The 17,787-nt window shown below is 39.7% G+C and overlaps 1 protein-coding gene across 2 annotated transcripts; it reads left to right on the forward strand.

Moving 5' to 3' along the window:
- The first annotated feature begins 12 nt into the window (after positions 1-12).
- Positions 13-10,145, forward strand: prtfdc1a (phosphoribosyl transferase domain containing 1a). 2 transcript variants are annotated; one of them, XM_038731610.1, is made up of 10 exons: positions 13-200; positions 519-574; positions 1,051-1,157; positions 1,237-1,420; positions 3,049-3,114; positions 5,813-5,830; positions 6,433-6,515; positions 6,850-6,896; positions 7,844-7,920; positions 9,882-10,145. In XM_038731610.1, exons 2-10 carry the CDS (start codon positions 542-544, stop codon positions 9,927-9,929), a joined length of 663 nt encoding a protein of 220 aa, XP_038587538.1. In that variant the 5' UTR covers positions 13-200; positions 519-541; the 3' UTR covers positions 9,930-10,145. The 2 variants fall into 2 exon arrangements, with proteins under 2 accessions (XP_038587538.1, XP_038587547.1); XM_038731619.1 differs by lacking the exon at positions 13-200 and having other exon boundaries at positions 257-574.
- Positions 10,146-17,787: the final 7,642 nt, after the last annotated feature.

Consider the following 17,787-nt stretch of genomic DNA (forward strand, 5'->3'; position numbering starts at 1 on the left):
AGCATAGCGTCACATGAAGCTGATTATCCCTGTAAATTCTCCATGGCTAACACAACGCTGCCCTTTTTACGCAAATGACTCGTGCATGATCCCACTTCCCATGTGGCTTACCAGGACTTCTTTGGATATCTTTTCACTCTGTTTTTTTTGTTACCCTTTGTTTTGTGAATGATCGCTGAAAAGAGGGCAAAGAGAAAACGGTAAGTAATGCTTTGGAAATGTTGCTCAGTTGTTTGCTCTAGCTCACATGTGCAGGCAAAATGTAACTTGAAGGTTTAAATGAATAGATTGTGTGTTGCAGGAGATGTTTATCCCAGATGAATATCCAACCTAAACCTAATGTATGTTCTCTTCTCGTCCGTTTTTTACTGTGCTGTAACTTTTCAGAGGGCGATGGAAAGCCTCTCATTATTTGGTCCAGTGTACGTACAGTAAACTGTTTCTGTGTATTTATAGTGAATGAATAGTTTATAGTGATGTTGCTGCTACCTGTATCCTCTGCTGAATATTTACTCCAGTGACCTCCAATCACCTACTGCAAATGGACAACACCGGGATGAAAAGAGGAATTGTGGTATGTTCAACACGACATCAAAATATCTAGTGCTGAATTCAGGTCAGATTTTTACACAGAGAATGAGTTTTTTTGTGGCTATTTGTTCGGCTACTGGAGCTGTTATACAAAGATATCATCTTCTGTGTTGTTCTCTGAATGAATTCTTTGAAGTTATTATTTTATTATTAACAAATCCTAATTTTTAGCGTTTGTTTTTGGCAAAACAGTTCATTAGCTACTTCCAAAGTGAATTACACTCTCATCATATGCTTTCTTTAATTACTTTTTTAAAAGTAAAACCACTTAAAATGCCTCTACATGATCTCCCATAGCAAACTTTCTAAATTATGGAAAGAAACACCAGTAGCAGTCACGATTATAGTTTTTCTTAGACCTTGGAAAACTGTTGGACTTCACAATTCACAAATATTGCACAAGTGAGTAGTTTAAAAAGAGCTGTACTTCCCTGCCAAACAGTAAGCTCTCTGTCCTAGATAAAAGATGACTGGCCAGGACACAGTCTGGACCTGTTCACTTACCCTGAACACTACCATGAAGACATAGAAAGTGTTTACATTCCACATGGGGTGATCATGAACAGGTAAAAGTACACATAAACACACCTGCAGAAAATCGTTTCCTGCTCGTCTGTATAAGTTCTGATGGGATTTCTCCTGCAGGATAGAGCGTCTGGCCCGATACATCATGGACGACTTTGGGGACAACAACATAATGGTGTTGTGCGTCTTGAAGGGAGGCTACAAGTTCTGTGCAGACCTGATGGAGTTCATCAAGGTCCTCGGCCGCAACTCCAACAAGTACCTGGAGACCCGGGTGGAGTTCATCCGTCTGAAGAGCTACCTGGTAGGTGAACCGCATAACGTACTAAAAAGTGAGTGAGTGAGTGAGTGAGTTAGTGTTTCATTTTTCTGAGAGGTTATTGCAAATCATATAGATTCATCTGCAATGAAATGTGACTGACCAGATTAACATTTATTTTAGTGGCAACCTGATATCTCACATGTTAAGTTCGCCGGTTTATGGTCTGCAACATCCCCTGTTTCAATCCAGCCAAGTTATTCCACATGTTTTATATATACATACAATATATACATATTTTTTTAAAGTTGTTTAAAAAGCTGTTTTCGATGGTTACTTGATTATTTGATTAATCAATTGACAGAAAATTCTAATTTATTGAGTATAAATGCCAATTATTTACTGGTTCCAGCTTCTCAGGTGTGAAGATATCCTGTTTTTCTCATTTTTTATTCCATCGTTTTGTTTTGGGGGCTGTTAGGTTGACAAAACAAGCAATTTTAGGACATCATATTTCACTTTGGGTATTTGTGATATGACAGACATGTTAATTAATAATCAAAATAATCCTTGGTTACAGCCCTGCATTCATGCACTGAAGACTCTTTCCCTTGTTTAACTAATGATTGTGCCTGACTTTTGCCTCCAGGTGTCACTGCTGCTCATGTTTAGTGAGTTCAGACAGGACACCTCAAGGACAATTGATTGTGTAGTGACTGCAGAGCTCAGGTCATAGAATTACCAGGCTGCTAATTGGTGCTGTGGCTGCTGCCAAGAGAAACACAGCTTATGACACTGTCTAACACCTGGATTGTATAAACCAAGGAATTAACTTTGGGAATGACGTAGTAATGTTTACAGTGATTTCGCTTTGCAATTGTCACAACAGTCTATTAGTATTCCTTTGTGTGTTTTGGCACATTCAGAGTGTTATGATTTACATTTCTCTGTATGTAGTCACATTCCTTCTCTCCCTTTACAGCACTGCGGTGCACACAGGGGTTTAAGTAGAACGTAAACTTTTAATCAAAGGCTATAAGCTCAAAAAATGTATTTGGAATTTGAGATACATACATGCGAATATCAAAAAAAATAATTGGTTTATATTTGGTAAGATATTAAAAAAGTAATGAGGCTGGAAAAAAGCATTAAAACATAATAATTACATTTTGAAGTCAACAAACTACGTGGAGGACAGTGTGTGAGCGGTGGCACTGTTAGTCAGTCACACAGGTCATGATGGAGTCATGTGACCTGCCCCCAGGGTCAGGATTTGGTCCATGCCATTGCTCCTCTTATCCAAGTGACAAGTCTGTAACCGGCCGAATCTAACCTCAAAGCCGTCATTCTTCAAAGCTTTATGCTGTGTTTCTTGTAGGGACAGAGAAAGCCGGTCTTTGTTTATGTGAAGGATAATATTGGACATTCATAGTCCCTGTAAAATAAATCTCCCTTTGTGCATTTGTCTGACATTAATGCTGAAGATAGTTCTTTTTTGAGCTGTACAATAGTGCCAAATCATTGAGAAACACTAGAGTTACAGTAAATGCGAATGAGAAAACTCTTTTTCTCAATCTGACAGACCATTTATTGCAAAAGTCAGCAATTATGCTATAGAAGAAAACAGTAATCACATAATATGAATCATGTTTCCATTTTCGTCTTCTCCCCAGAATGACCAATCAACAGAGGAGCTGCACATCATAGGAAGCCGAGATCTGTCTTTCCTGCGTGGAAAGGTATGTGTGAATAGGTTTCGCACTTGGTTTTGGATATGATGTGGTCAGTGGGGTAAGATTTAAGAGAAACTAACTGGTGTTGTAGAACTCGAGACTGAAGATCACTTTTTGATGGTCTTGGTCTCGTCTCGGACTCGACCGCATTTGTACTCGGTCTTGTCTCGGTCTCGAACATTGAGGACTCTGGATTTTATTTCAAGACCAGTCAAGACCATAACTTTGGGAATATCAATAAATTGCTTTTACATTGTCTGATTTATTTGTTAACATCTTAACTTTGATTGGATGTAAAACTTCAAATGCAACCAATAACGCTTATTAAAAATTTGTTGTTACCATTAACGACTGCCACCCCTCCCCCTGATGGTAAGCATGGAAAAGGAGTGTTGAATAAAGATGTTTAAGTTGATTTCAGCTCTTAATGTATAGGTGTTTCAGATCAATTTGAGAACTACCTATGATCTTGTTCCACATTTTATTAATGTGGGGAACTGGTCTTGGTCTTGACTCGGTCTCGCCCTCCCTCGGTCTTGGTCTTGACTTGGTCTCAGCCCTTGAAAGTCTTGGTCTTGTCTCGATAAACTCTGGTCTTGGTCTTGACTTGGTCTCGCTTTGGGCGGTTCTCGACTACAACACTAAAACTAACTTGGCTTCAAGAAGGAGCTGTCAGACAAACCCTCAGAGCTTTACACTGGAACACATTCACAGAGGTTTTTGTTTTTTTAATTATAATGAATTTTAGCTAGCATAAGAAAATATTTGTTTTGTATTGCCTCAAAGCTGCCCTTGGATCAGAACCCACCCTTGTACCTTCAACTTTTGAAGCTTTTCTGCTTTCTGGTTCATCATTCACCAGCCTGGCCACAAATCAGACATTTCAGGAAAAACAGAGTAATCATCCCTGTTGAGCTCTGGCCCGGACGACTGCGGACTAATATAGCTATAGTTCACGAGGAATGAGCCCTCTTCTCTAAATTATTCTCTGAGATAGGCATAAAACAGAAACGTCACTTACTCAGTTGAATGGGTGAGCAAATATTTGCTTACAACTGATTTTGAATTCCTTTAACTGAGATGTCAGAATGGGCTGAAGCCAAGATGCATTTTTGTTGTGGGTGAAAAGGTCACTGGGAGTAAAAAAACAGCAAAATGCTGACCACCACCTTGCACAGAAAACATGAATCACTCCACTTTGTGCTCTTGGTACAATCCTTCATCTGCTTGGAAATATTAAACGCAAGCCTCCCACAAAGTATCATATATTATCAGTCTTTGTAAGCCTTACACAGAAACGTTGTTGAGTCACAGCTTCAGTTGGATTATGAGTGGGGTTCGACTGACACTGCTGCTTTTTAAAACTAATGATAATGAAAATGTAATGACAGCATAGAAAAAAATAACACTATGTTGACAAGTTGAATCCCAGCCAGCGGCATTCATCAGCACTCTTATTCACCATCTCACTGTGACTTAATCGCACTCTTAATCCCATATGTTTATTATGGTAATCTGAGTAGTTAAGTTTAAATTTAGCACAGCTTTAAATGTGAAGTAGTGTGTGAATTTCTGAAGATATCTCTGGATGTAGTACCTGTTTCTGTTGATGAACTTTTCATCTCATTTGCCAAATTTCTAATCTGCCCTGAAATGTATATATTTAACTATTTTTTAGCCATGCTAGCAGTGTAGTACAAGAGATAGCAATGTCAGTCTGTCTGTCTGTTGGTCGGTCCAACGCTTTCCAGACAGAAATATCTGCAGCAATATCTACAAAAACTATTACATGCATTGCCGTGAAATTGTGTACATGGCTCACAGAGGATGAATCCGACTAACTTTGGCTGACTTTTCATCTAGCACCACCATCAAGTCAAAATATGTCATTTATACCATGCTAAGAATGTTAGCATTGTCAACTTCAGCATGTTAGCATGCTGAAATTAGCATTTAGCATAAAGCTGTGCATGGCTGCAGACTCTTGTTTAGGAATACTCTGTAAAATACTATGTTACCTGACCCTACGATAAAGCAAATAAAAGATAAACAACATTTTTTTTAAAGCTCTTGCCCATCTTCAGCTCTTTAGAACATTTGCAATGATTGATTATCACCAAAGTTTTAGCCAGAGTCAGGATTGATTGATTGAGCTACAGGATTCGTGCAAAACTCATGATCCAGGCATCCTAGGGGAACCAAACAATGGCCAACTGTCGGTATATTATGTTTACAGTTTGCAGCATGACAGGTTAGCTATGTTTGAATTTTGTGTTCTTTACACGTCCCCGTCGACTCTCTCTGGGTGTTTTGTAACAGTGTTCAGGTGTAGACTGAGAGAGCATTGGCCGGGCGCCTGCATTCTCTCCGATCACTCTCCCCAAACCATAGATACTCTCCACCGGGCTCACAAAGAGCCCCATACACCCGGCCAAGGGAACAGGGAGTTATTTGAAACCCTGCAACACCCGGACACTTAGAAGTGACTTTTGCTTTCTGACACAGATGTTCATTGCTTGAGAGAAGAGAATGAGCTGCCTGTGTTTTTGTTAATACGCTGGCGATACTGCCAACTGTTGCTATAGATACCATTTGTAAGAAGTGTACATTTCACAGAAACAATCAAGCCTTTATTTTCATTTTGCTTGAGCAGTGTTAAAATTCAAACATGTTTTTCTTCTTTCTTTTTTTACATGTTGCCAAGAGTGTGCTCATTGTTGAGGTGAGTCTCAGGTGCAAATGAATCTTCCACCCATCTGCTCTGACTTTCAGTGTGGTTTCCTTTTTTCAAAAACTAAATTAATTCTATCAAGCATGTTCTTGAAATGTTCGCCGTGTTTGATACCTTTGACATGTTTTGTTTGCACTTTTAGTGTCTTGGTGATTGAGAGGTCATTGTGCTCGTAAGAGCCACATCACTCCGGCTACAAAATGACAAAAAGAAAATACTCTCTTTAAGATCGTTTTTCGGTTGTAAAATTTAACTTTGACTTAATTGACTCAAGTCAGGAGCACATAAGCACAATATCACAATATCTGTTTACTCCAAGAAACTGTTTTCAGTGCGTGACATCTTAAAATCATGTCGCTTGAAATTTCCACTTTCATTTGTTGCTGGAAATTTCCTCTGCACATGGAAAAGACACGAAACTGAGATGATCTATATTTGAAAGATGTACTGCATGTACTCATTAGTTCTTTGTTAGTATGTTAATATAGTTAGTAAAAGTTTTTTTTTTTATCCCTGAATCTGCATACTTGGCTCCACTCAAACGTCCCTCCCTGCTCATCTCTCCCCTTTCCTTTGCCCTTCCCTTCCCTAAGGCCATCGTTGACACGGGAAAGACCATGAGGGCCCTTCTGAAGCATGTGAAGACCTTTGAACCCAAGATGGTCAAGGTTGCAGGGTGAGCCAGTTTTTCACTCGTCTGTCCCTATCAGAGGAAATGCCAAGCATGTGACGAGCACAAGAGGAAGAGATCACTTGTCCGCAGTCACTATCTCGTGTCTGTGTGCTGTTCCTATGAGCCCCAGGATCACATACACAAGATAAACATCTTCCCTCGCACATGGTTCATGTTGAATGTTTATCTCCTCTTGTACTGCATGTGCAGTATGTTAGGATGTTGCATGAATGTAAGTTCTAACTTTGGATTTATAATGCTTTGGAAATACGAGCGATAAATCCTAGGTCATGGTTGTATTATTTTGGAAATTAACGATATATTTCATGTGTTTCAGTCTGTTGGTGAAGAGGGTCCCGAACATAGCTGAAAGTCTGACAGACTGTAAGTGCCTCTGTTTTTAATGTCATCCTTTCCTCTCACATTATTACAGTTGTATGGGTTCAGATATTGTTCACTGTGCTGCATCTGATATGCAGTGAATCAGATGAGAGGATTTCCAGTGTTTCTCAAAGCTAAAGTAGTTAACTATGTAAATATTGTACATATCCACACTCCTTATATTATTTTATTGATATTTTTACTCTGATATTTATATACTTCTCTATATACCACTATCTTATTATATTCCTTTGCCCTTGTGCAATGTGTGCAACTGTAACACAGAATTTCCCTTCGGAAGTTTTGATAAAGAAGATTTGTAGATAAATCTTTATCTGTGTTTATACAGCTGACACATGACTATTAAAAAAAAAAAAGAAACAGAGATGGAAGATGAATACTTCAATCATGTTTCATGAGTGTTGTTGTTGCAGTTTGTCCACTCCCCTGCTGGCAACAGACGTGTTTGTAACACCGCAAATCCACCACCAAAGTACAGCTTACATAATCAGCTGTACTTTTGTTCAAAGTACTATTTCTAACAATTATAGGAATAATCTTTGTTTTTGTGTTTCTGAAAAGAAGAAGAAGAAAAAAGAATATCGGCCAATATATTGAAATATCAGATTTTAAAATTCTCAATGTATAAAAATCAGTATTGGTCTTAAAAATTCCATATCGGTCGGACTCTACTAAGAGTACTATTGTTCCCATCATCAAGAATGTTTTGAGCTGTTACGCCTTGTCTGTTCTGATGAGCAGCCTCTGCCGTCAGCGTATGAATGTGGGTGATTGTGACATGTAGTGTGAAGCGCTTTGAGTGATCGTAAGACGTGAAAGGTGTTATATAAGTACAGTCCATTTACCATGTTATGCTACCTCAAATAAATATCAAAATGTACGAATATCATGTTACTCTTTAACGTTTATGTCTGTGTTCTTTCTGATAGATGTTGGATTTGAAATCCCCAACCGCTTTGTTGTTGGTTATGCCTTGGACTACAATGAATACTTCCGTGACCTGAACGTAAGTCTTACCAACACTGCTGCACACAGCACACGGCAGAGCAGCAAATTATATCTGTAAATGTGTGTAGTGTGTGTCTTCAGAGGAGTACTTAGTGTTTCTGAGACATTAATGCTGGGCTCAGACCACACAATATTACCCCAATAACCACCCTACAGCCCACATGGTAGACAATCTCACATCTGCATCCAGGATTTTTCACCAGGGCCTGATGAAAAGACTAACATATCAGGATTTGTAGCCGTGCTAGCGGCTGCCATCACTTTGGTCCAAACTGAAATATTTCAGTTTCACTGGATGGATGGCCATGAAAATTGTAGACGTTCATGGTCTCCAGTGGATACAACCTAATGACTTTGGTGACTTTTCATCTAGAGCCATCATCGGCTCAGTCTGTCCAGTACTTTGGTTTATGATTATGTCTGCAGGTATGATCCAAATACCTGCAGACATTCCCATCAGCCTCAGTTATACTTTCTGTTTAGCGCTAAATGTTAGCATGCTAACACACTAAACTAAGATGTTGAACATGGTAAACATGACCTGCTAAACATCCGTATTTTACCACTGTGAGCATTTTGCTCTGCTGATGTTAGCATTTAGCTCAGAGCACCGCTGTATACCGCCTCAAAGAGCTCCTGGTGTGGCTGTAGAGTTATTGTTTTGCCTTATCCTGCCTAGTTTGACGATATCTACAAAATCCACAGCACTTGCGATACCACGGTTGTTAGTTGTTGATTGTTTATATTCCTGCTCTCAGACGTCTGTCTCTGGCCCTTCTTTTCTCAATCACTTTTGCATGTCAACTATTTTGTGAAAGTCTGCAAACAATGATTGTTAGGGTTCAGTTGTCTGACACGTCTCTTGGCCAAGTCATGATAGGAATTTTAGGCATCATGATTACCTAATCTGACACAGTGATAATCTAATGTAGTCTGAATATAAGTAAAACAACTGCTAGTGCTACAGACCAAGGGTTTTCAGAGTCTGGGACTGGGCATTCACTGTTTCTGACTCTGGGAAAGTAGGAAAGACAGTAAACTTCCCCCAAACTACTGCATCTCTGAACTATCTCACACACATTTGGGCTATTTTATGTGATCTCCTTTTGATAAGTAATGTAATATTTTTTCACTGGGCCTCCCTTGAAACTGTATGGAGCCCGCCTCCCACTTTGAAAACCTCTATGATAGACTGACTCTCACTTTTCCCCCCCGTAACGTTTACATTTTTCTACCATGCAAAGAAATCAATCTTGCATTTGGTGCTGTTTCTTCTGACTACAAGCTTTGAGTCAGGAGTGCAGCCTATCCTTCTTTCCTTTGTCCCACTCCTGACATCTTATTTCAAGCTAGATTTCTCAGTCAGAAATTAGTAAGTGCAAACTTATGTGAACCTTGTCATTTTTATATCTGGGCTCAAATTTACCTCTGACTCATGTGTAACACTAAGCCTAGGTGACTCCCATACCTTTGTGTGTATGTGTGTATTTATGTGGGTGTGTGTGCTGTAGTACTGTATGACTGTGTGTGTCTCTTGTGCATGTTTGGGGGGTGGTATTCATTAAAAAGGTTTGAAAGAGGTTGACCTGTGGAATGTAGAGGTTAGGATCTCATTATCAGGCAAAGTTGAAGTTTCCCCTCTTATCTGTCCTTATCCTACAGAAGAAATATGAGTTGAACCCCTGGGACGTCCAAAGGTAGATTAATGGATGTGTCATATCTTTGTAGATTACCTTCCCTGCTTCACATTATTGCAAGCTTCATCTTTTCGTACAGTACGTGGCACATTGAGGCGCTCAGAACATGTGGGAATTTTCCAAAGGTTAGGGTGATCTTAAACAAATATTTTGCCATCATCAGATGCAATGTTTTGGACAAGATTGAAACGTACCGAAGGGGCAATCTAACGCTGAAGTTACACAAGCTAATTTTTCCTTCTCCCACTTCTTCGTCTTTCAGCATATCTGTGTCATCAGCAAGACTGGAAAGATGAAGTACAAGGTTTGAGAAGAGTTAAAACCATAAGCCATGAGCAGTTGTACATTGGCAGCACAAAACTCTTTGTCCTTGACCTTCTTCACCAATAGTTTCAGTTTTCAAAAGTCAGTCTTTGTTTAAATGTGTTTCGGAAAAAGAACATTCTTCCCCTTGAAGCAGGCAGTTATAACCTTTGTGAAATTATGAGAAAATGTCTTATAAATAAAAAACAAAAATGTGATGTAATTGTTGCCTCATCCTCCTTTTTATTTTTTGTTGTGATGCACACGGGAACAAAGGGATTGATAAATAAAAGAAATAGCTGCCTGCCAAGAGAGGACGTTGGCGACAGATGGAGAGAGCTTATGGACGTTGGCATTCCCGCGCCCGGATGACGCCGACTCTGACTCATGGAAAACACACGGTGGGTGCAGCAGGCAGGTCGACCAGCGTCTCCTCACCCCACTGTATCTATTTGTTCCCAACTTTAATCAAACTCTACTGGAAATCAGATCCAAATGCATGAGAATTCAAATGAGTATTTGGCAAAACTGACATGAAAATGAACCCTGCAGTGTCAGAGTTAAAACAGACATTTAGACTTTGGGTAAATTGTACGTTTATATATGTTCAGAATTACACTGGTCCCCACCACAAGTTGGTACTGCTCCAGCTAGCACAAAAATCCAAAGGAAACAACTTTCTGAATATATAATTTATTAAATTCCCATTAGTCTTTTCATCAAAAACTCTTTCCACTGAAACACACATAAACTGTTTTGGGGCTGTTTTTACAAGGTTTATAGTGCTGCAATTAAACTCTTAGGCCCTGATCTGTGCTCACTGTGAAGGCTAGACATCAAAATACCTGCACTCTCATTGCTCTGAACTACTGCGCAAACATACATGCAACACACACACACACACACACACACACAGAGGTATTTTGTATGTTCTGTTGCCATTGTCGGGGTCTAAGAGAGTCAATTGTGCATGTCAACAGACAGACCAGAACACGCTTCACTTCACACAGCATGCACTCGGGGAGGGTTATCATGAGGCTACGCACTCTTGATTCTTAATCACCTGAAACTCCAAACAGCCATCACATCACATAGTCTTAATAGGAATGTATGAACACACACAGGCTTTATTATAAGAGCATAAAGATTTCAGATGTCATTATGATGGGGTACAACATCCCAACTGAAAGATGGTATAATAATTAGAGTGACAGTATTCGTTTTGGTGTGATGTACATAACACCAAGGTCTGCAGTGAGTTACGGCTAACAAAACAAACAAAATATATAGTCATCTTTATAGTTGTTCCAGTAACTTTTCAAATATCAAATTAGACAAGCCGTGTTTCCTAACTTTTTACAGACATGTTTCTAAGCCAAAGGTAATGGTCCAGCTTCAGCTACAAGGCCTCTCCAAGTTAAATGACCTGATAAATGAGTTGCTATTTGGATAATACGAGTGACTGCAAAAAAAAAGGGAGTTCTGGGAGGTTTGGAGACCTCAGAATCCATGATGTGCTTTCAAAATGCTTTCATCTCTATAGTGGTAAACAGCACCTTCACTAATGCATTTAGAGGAACCCTAAGTTCACTCAGGTTTTATTACTTGTCCATGACCCCTAAGGTGCAGAGGAGTGAGATAACAAACTACAAATAATACAGCTTTTTGTTGGGTGTTATCTGTGCAGCCGCAACCACAAAGACCCCCATTGTACCTCTGGCTGCAACCCTGTGTGTCCTTATCGTGAAACATCAGCACTTGGCTGTGGTGGTTAACTTATCCCAGCAGTACTGCCCCCCGCACTGCCCTGGGAACCCAGAGGCCATTGTCCTTCACCTTGATGCAGGGTTTGGTGAAAGCGAGATGGGACAAAAAGCCTTGCAGGTTTCACATGCTGCGGCTTTGTAGCGCTCCGTCAGGGGAACACAGGATGGGGCCGACCGCACAGATGGGGCTGCAGGTTAACTGCGCTCAGCACAAAAGGGACAAAACGGGAATTGTACATTTGAATGACCACACATCCATACATCTGACACATGAAGCCTGTGGCTAGAGACAAAGCATTGGGATTTAATTTCACATCACCAGCACAACACATAAACCATGTTTACACCCGTAACTTTATTTTTCTGTTCTGCCTTTGACATTTTGAGAAATTAGCTTTTTGTATTTTGCCAAGAAGTAGATCAGAAGATTAATACCATTCCTAGATCTGTTAAATGTAAGCTACAGCGAGGTTATGGGTAGTTTAGCTTAGCATTAAGACTGGGAAAACAGCTAACCAGGCGGCATGACTTCCTGGAGTCCTACACTTTGATTTTTGTAAACAATGTGTGTCTAGTAAATATGTAGCTGGAGCCAGCAGCCAGTTAGCTTAGATTCGCACAAGACTGGAAATGTAGAAATAGCTAGCTTGGCTCTGTCCAAAGGTAACAAAATGCAAAATTTTTTGTTTAATCAGCACAAAAACCGAAGTGTAGAAATTACAAGTTGTTACTTAACAGAGGGTTATGTGCCAGACTATTTTTATGGTAGGTTAAGTGACTTCCTGGAGTCCTAAACTTTGGTTTTAGAGGTGCTGTAAGGCAAATTTAGCTTTTTTCACCTCTTCTGTGTCAAAGCTACATACTTTAAAAAAAAAAAAGAATTATTTTTTTTTAAAATGCTTCTGCTGCATTTGTAAAATGAACTAGCTTTAATTTACACCATTTATTTGACCAGAATTTAGCAAGCAAACACTAAAAGAATATAGTCTCAAATAATGTGAACTTAATAAAGATACTGCTTCACTGACGCATCTTGGTACACAAATAGAAAGAACATCCTCTCCAGTGTTCGTTGTGTTCCAGTTAGGGACTGGATGGCCAGAGGGCTTGATAGATTGACTGCTGCTGCATTTCACCCAGTCATCAAACTGAGTGCCAGATCCACTTACACAACCTGGAGTGGGGAGTGATCGTCATCCTCTTAAAACTAAATTACAGCTTAAAAAACCTTTATGATTGAAATATACATTGTCTTGCCTGGTGCATGTTTTGCATGAAGGAGTGTTGAAAGTCTACTTCAAATAATGTCCGTGCTGTGCTGCAGAGTCATTTCCACCTGTCCTAATCCTAATGCTGCCTGGCTTTGAACTTGGGCTTCATGTGATGTCCTAATCCAGCCAAACATTTTGCTGCCACGAGAGAGCTCGTAATCTCTCTTCTGCTGAATGTTTGAGTCACTCTGGCTCTGCAAGTGCACATTTGGTATTATGGAAGGATTTAGTAGTGAATGTTCAAACAAATGCTTCAACAAAACTTAGTGTTTAACAGAAATTATTAGAAAAATCTGGATAGAAAACCACTGAATTTAAGTTACAAGCATGCTTCATCAAGCAGCAACATATAGAAAGTAAATGTGTATTTTGTACAAGGTTACACCCCAGCATAAATCTATGCACTACTACTACTTAACTATACAGTAGACACGCATTCAGTCATTAAGGCAGACTATAGACTTACTACAATTCCTTAATGAGCTTTGTTCACAGTTCATTGATCTGAAACCCTCAATGCACTCACTTTGCCATTCATGAAACAACACTGCATGTGTGTTTTAAGCTGCAGCAGTGATCTGCACAGTTGAGAGTGCACTGTTGTAGTAACTCGAGTGGGCCAAATGTTTTTTTGGGAAAGTACCACAGAAACAGTCACTGTTGGCTCTTCAGTTGATTAACCAGTAAAACGTTTTTTACAGTTTGCCTGTTAATTTTAATACACACACGTAACCGAGAAAGAGTGTGAGAGTGTGTTTTTGTAGGAAAACAACAGTCCACAGTATGTTAAAATAGCATTTGCTTAGCTGGGAAAAACTCACACTTATACACTGTATCAAATCAATAGGATGCTGCATTAATAATGTGGCATGATAAGCAATTTGACTTAAATGAATATAAACCTCATGTTATCCCACTTACACCAGTCTAAGTTCTCCATTGTCTCGATAAGGGTGCACCAGCTCTTTAGACAATAGCTCCACACTGAAACCAGGGAAACCTCGCCACAGTGTGGGTCAAAAGAGTCCTATTGTCCTATCTTCTATTATGCTGCTGGAGTAGCCTGCAAACAGAACACTATCGGCCTTTGTCTTTGTCCGGATCAGCGGTGCAACCCCTTTTTTTTCATGCTCTATGGAGTCCCATGTGGCTGCCATGCCCTACATGTCACCGTAATAAAGTTAAGGACACTGCTGTAACAGTTGATAATGGATCGGCAAATATGTTTCACTAGTTGAACGGTAGGAAATTGGAGAGTTCAGCACATGTGTGGGCCTCAGGGCTTTTCCTCGCCCCTCACAGTGATGTCCCTGTGATTTAATTTGCTCACTTTAAAGGTCTGAAAGGCCTAATGAGAGGGTGTGGGAATGAAAGCATTTATCAGCTCTTTGCTTGCTCATTGTGAGTGAAAAGTGTGTCCCTGTGAACTTCATGGATACTGATCCATTAGTGATAGAAGTGTAAAAGTCCCACAGTAGAAAAGTACATTTGCAGAATGTTCCCTTATAGAGTGTAATGTTATTATATGGAAAAGTGAGAAGCACATTTTCCTCTCAAATATATTTTCCTCTCAAATAACTACCAAAATCTCAAAACTACAGTAGCCTACTTATATACTGCATATACTTGGCTACTTCCTACACTTTAACATCATGATTACACCAACTTTTCCTACTTTTTGCTACAGTTTACCAGGAGACATGTATTTTATTATTTGCTACTTTTTGAATAATATTTCCTCTTATGGGAAGATACTACCAAATTCTTAAAAATGATAATGTCACAGCAGTAGCTGCAATGAATACACTGAATTTTGGAATAAAACAGTGACACTGATATTAAATGAACCACACAAAAAACTTCAAACTGGGTGGAAGAAATACTCATGTGTTTTAAAAGTACCAATAGTACAATAAAAAAAAACTCCATTAAAAGTCCATCCATCCATCCATCGTCAACCGCTAATCCTGCGTACAGGGTCGCGGGGAGCTGGATGAACAACCACTCACGCTCACCCTCACACCTAAGGTCATGCATTGACCAACATATAAGTATAATCTATAAAAGTTACTCAAAATGCAGAAAGGTCAATCTCAGAGGTTTTTATTGTCATGTTATATTATAGTATTGGATAATTATTATGAAAGCAGCATTTTAATGTTGCAGCTAAAGCATATACTTCATAAAGTGTTGTTTTCATCTCAAACAATGCACCATATTTTATATGGCGCTACTAAGTAACTAGTAACTACATCTGTCAAATAAATGTAGTGGAGGAAAAAATTTCTTTCTGAAATATTGTGTGTGTTTGTATGCTATATATGTATATCTCAAACCTCTGAACTCATGCTTCACCCTTCACCCCTTAGCCCACAGCTACTGTACAAAAAAGTATGCCTTGGGAAAGGTTCTGTACCCTGCGCTATAAGAGCGTTAAAATCATTTCAAATTCCCAATGCCAATGCCCAATTTCAAATTCAAAATGATTTTGTTGCAGCTGCCATTCCTGTGTAATAAGTGTAGATAATATATGTACTATATATATATATATATATATATATATATATATACACACGGCATTTTAAGTACTTAAGTACTGTACTTGTAGTGATTTTCAGCCAGTGACCAGAATGGACCAGCTTCCACTCTTTATTAGAATCATTATATAACGACTCTTCCAATTGGTCCGCTTTAAAATTCCAAATTTAAACTGCCCATCTGATTGGCCGACGTCCTGCGAGGGGGCCGTCCGCGGGGCGTGGCTTCATCAGAGTCGGGAGATTCGTCTGTCTACAAACAGACTGTCGCGCCGCCAACCGGGACCACGTAGGAGTACATACTACTTTTTTTTGTTAATATTTTGACTGTTTTAGCATGGAATTGAAGCTCGGATATGATGGAAAATGAATAAACACCGCAGGGTTATTTTTTTCCCGGTGTTCCTGACGAAGAAATGCCCACTGAAGGGCGTTCACCGTGTTTTTGCAGTGTGTTTTTCCTAACAGGTAGTGAGCCTCAGCGGTCAGTCAGTTAGCTCTGAGAGGAGACTGAATATCCCGCTTTGTAATCTCCTGACAGCCCCTTTTAACCCATCTTTGGACACACGGTGGCTTTTAAACGGACACCGCACTCTTCCCAGAAACATGGACAGTGTGTTTGTTTTGTCATTATTTTCCTGAATTTGTAACAGGTAGGTTTTTGGTGTTGTTCACAATTATTACCACGGCAACAACCTGTCGTCCTCGCCCGGTTAGCTCAGTATTATATGTCAACAGCCGCACGTAGTAACAGCGACATGGGGGGATTTCTTGCTTGAAGCGACTGGAAAATTAAAGAAAATGTGCCGGTTTTTGTCTCATGTTAAGAGAGAGAGAGTACTTGGCAGCCTATACTGGCTGTTTATATTTAGCTTATGGCTTAATTCGTGGCGGCTGGTGTGCTTTTACACCGCAATCCTTAATGTCTTGTGCACTTTCCCCCCACAGAGAGACACGGAGTCCGCTTTTATTTGACATGCATGTCTCGTTTTTCTACCCCCCTTGTGTGCAGATGATATTACAGAGGTGATATTTTTTAATCAGCGGTAAACCTTCATTAAACATTAAATTAAAAAAACTCCACAAGCCACCTGCCATTGCCCAATTTGAGCCAAATGCACTCCCCATTAATTGAATAAAAGTATTGGGTGAATGTTAAACCTACTGTAATTGCAGGGACCTTTAGGTGGATATTATTTTGCCTTAATATCTGAATATATTCTTCTTTCAGAGTTAGGAGAGAAACGTTAAAGATGTTAGGCTGACCTTGGTTGACCAGGCTCATCATAAATTTAGGGACTTTGATGTGGTGTTTAATGGCCATAGTATTTTTTACAAGTGCATTTCAGGGTGTCTTGTTGTGGCTCTTCTTGCCCTTGATGCTGATATTTAGCTACACTTGATGTCCAGCCTCATTGGTTGGAGCAAAAATGTGAAATTTTAGTTTATTTGTCCTGCATGTGACAGCATGCCAGTATCTTTTCGGGGGCTACATTTGTTTCACTAACTTTTGTACTTTGTGTTTAGATTTCAGCCACTGATGGACATGAAGAAGGAGGACGGTGTGGATTAGGATCTTTCATCCTTTTTACTGTTTTTATTTTTATTTTTTGGCTTCACCCTCCTCCCCTAAATGTGGTCTCTAAAGGACTTCTTCCACTTCTGCGGTTCGAAATGAAATGATGGCAGCACGTTGGAGTGATTCACCACAGGACAATGAAGAGAGTAAACACACAGATGTAACTCCATCTTGCGAGGTAGGACTTTGGATGAAGATGTGTCTGGATCTCAGGCTGTTCACAGTCTGTATGCTCATACAGCTTGTGCCTTTTGATTCTTTGGCTGTTGTGGTGTATTCACAGGTATCTGCTGACATAATAATAAAAATGTAGATCGTGTGGGATCTTTTAACAGTTTGTCAGTGTGGAGGAATTATAATCCTAAAATGGTTTGTGTCTTTGCTCGATTCCTTGTGGAACGTCTTTTTTTGACACAATGCAAGCTTTGTGCGACTTGACTGGAGTGGAAAACGCTTGCATGTGGTTTCACTTGTTATAACTGTCACCTGGATTCATGTGAAGCATTCATGAACACCATCAGACTTCATCAGTGCCATCACAAAGGGATTCTCACTTTCAGAAAAAACTTGTGACATGCCGCAGAAGTGTGCCGTGCAGTCAGATAGAAACAGAGCGAGTATGAGCTGAGTGTTGCAGCGCATCGCATCTGCCAGTGTTCGGGGTGACTAAGTTCATTTTCTTCCCCACTCTGACAACTGTTTAAGTGCACAA

Source organism: Micropterus salmoides, unplaced genomic scaffold, assembly GCF_014851395.1.
Source record: "Micropterus salmoides isolate LMB-PRFRI ecotype aquatic unplaced genomic scaffold, ASM1485139v1 Ms_hic_scaffold_1, whole genome shotgun sequence".
Lineage (NCBI taxonomy): Eukaryota > Metazoa > Chordata > Actinopteri > Centrarchiformes > Centrarchidae > Micropterus > Micropterus salmoides.

Coding starts and splice junctions, on each gene's coding strand:
- prtfdc1a (XM_038731610.1), top strand. CDS start 542: ATGGACAACACCGGGATGAAAAGAGGAATTGTG. Junction 1,421..3,048: donor TCCGTCTGAAGAGCTACCTG/GTAGGTGAACCG, acceptor TCTTCTCCCCAG/AATGACCAATCAACAGAGGA. Junction 7,921..9,881: donor AATACTTCCGTGACCTGAAC/GTAAGTCTTACC, acceptor TTCGTCTTTCAG/CATATCTGTGTCATCAGCAA.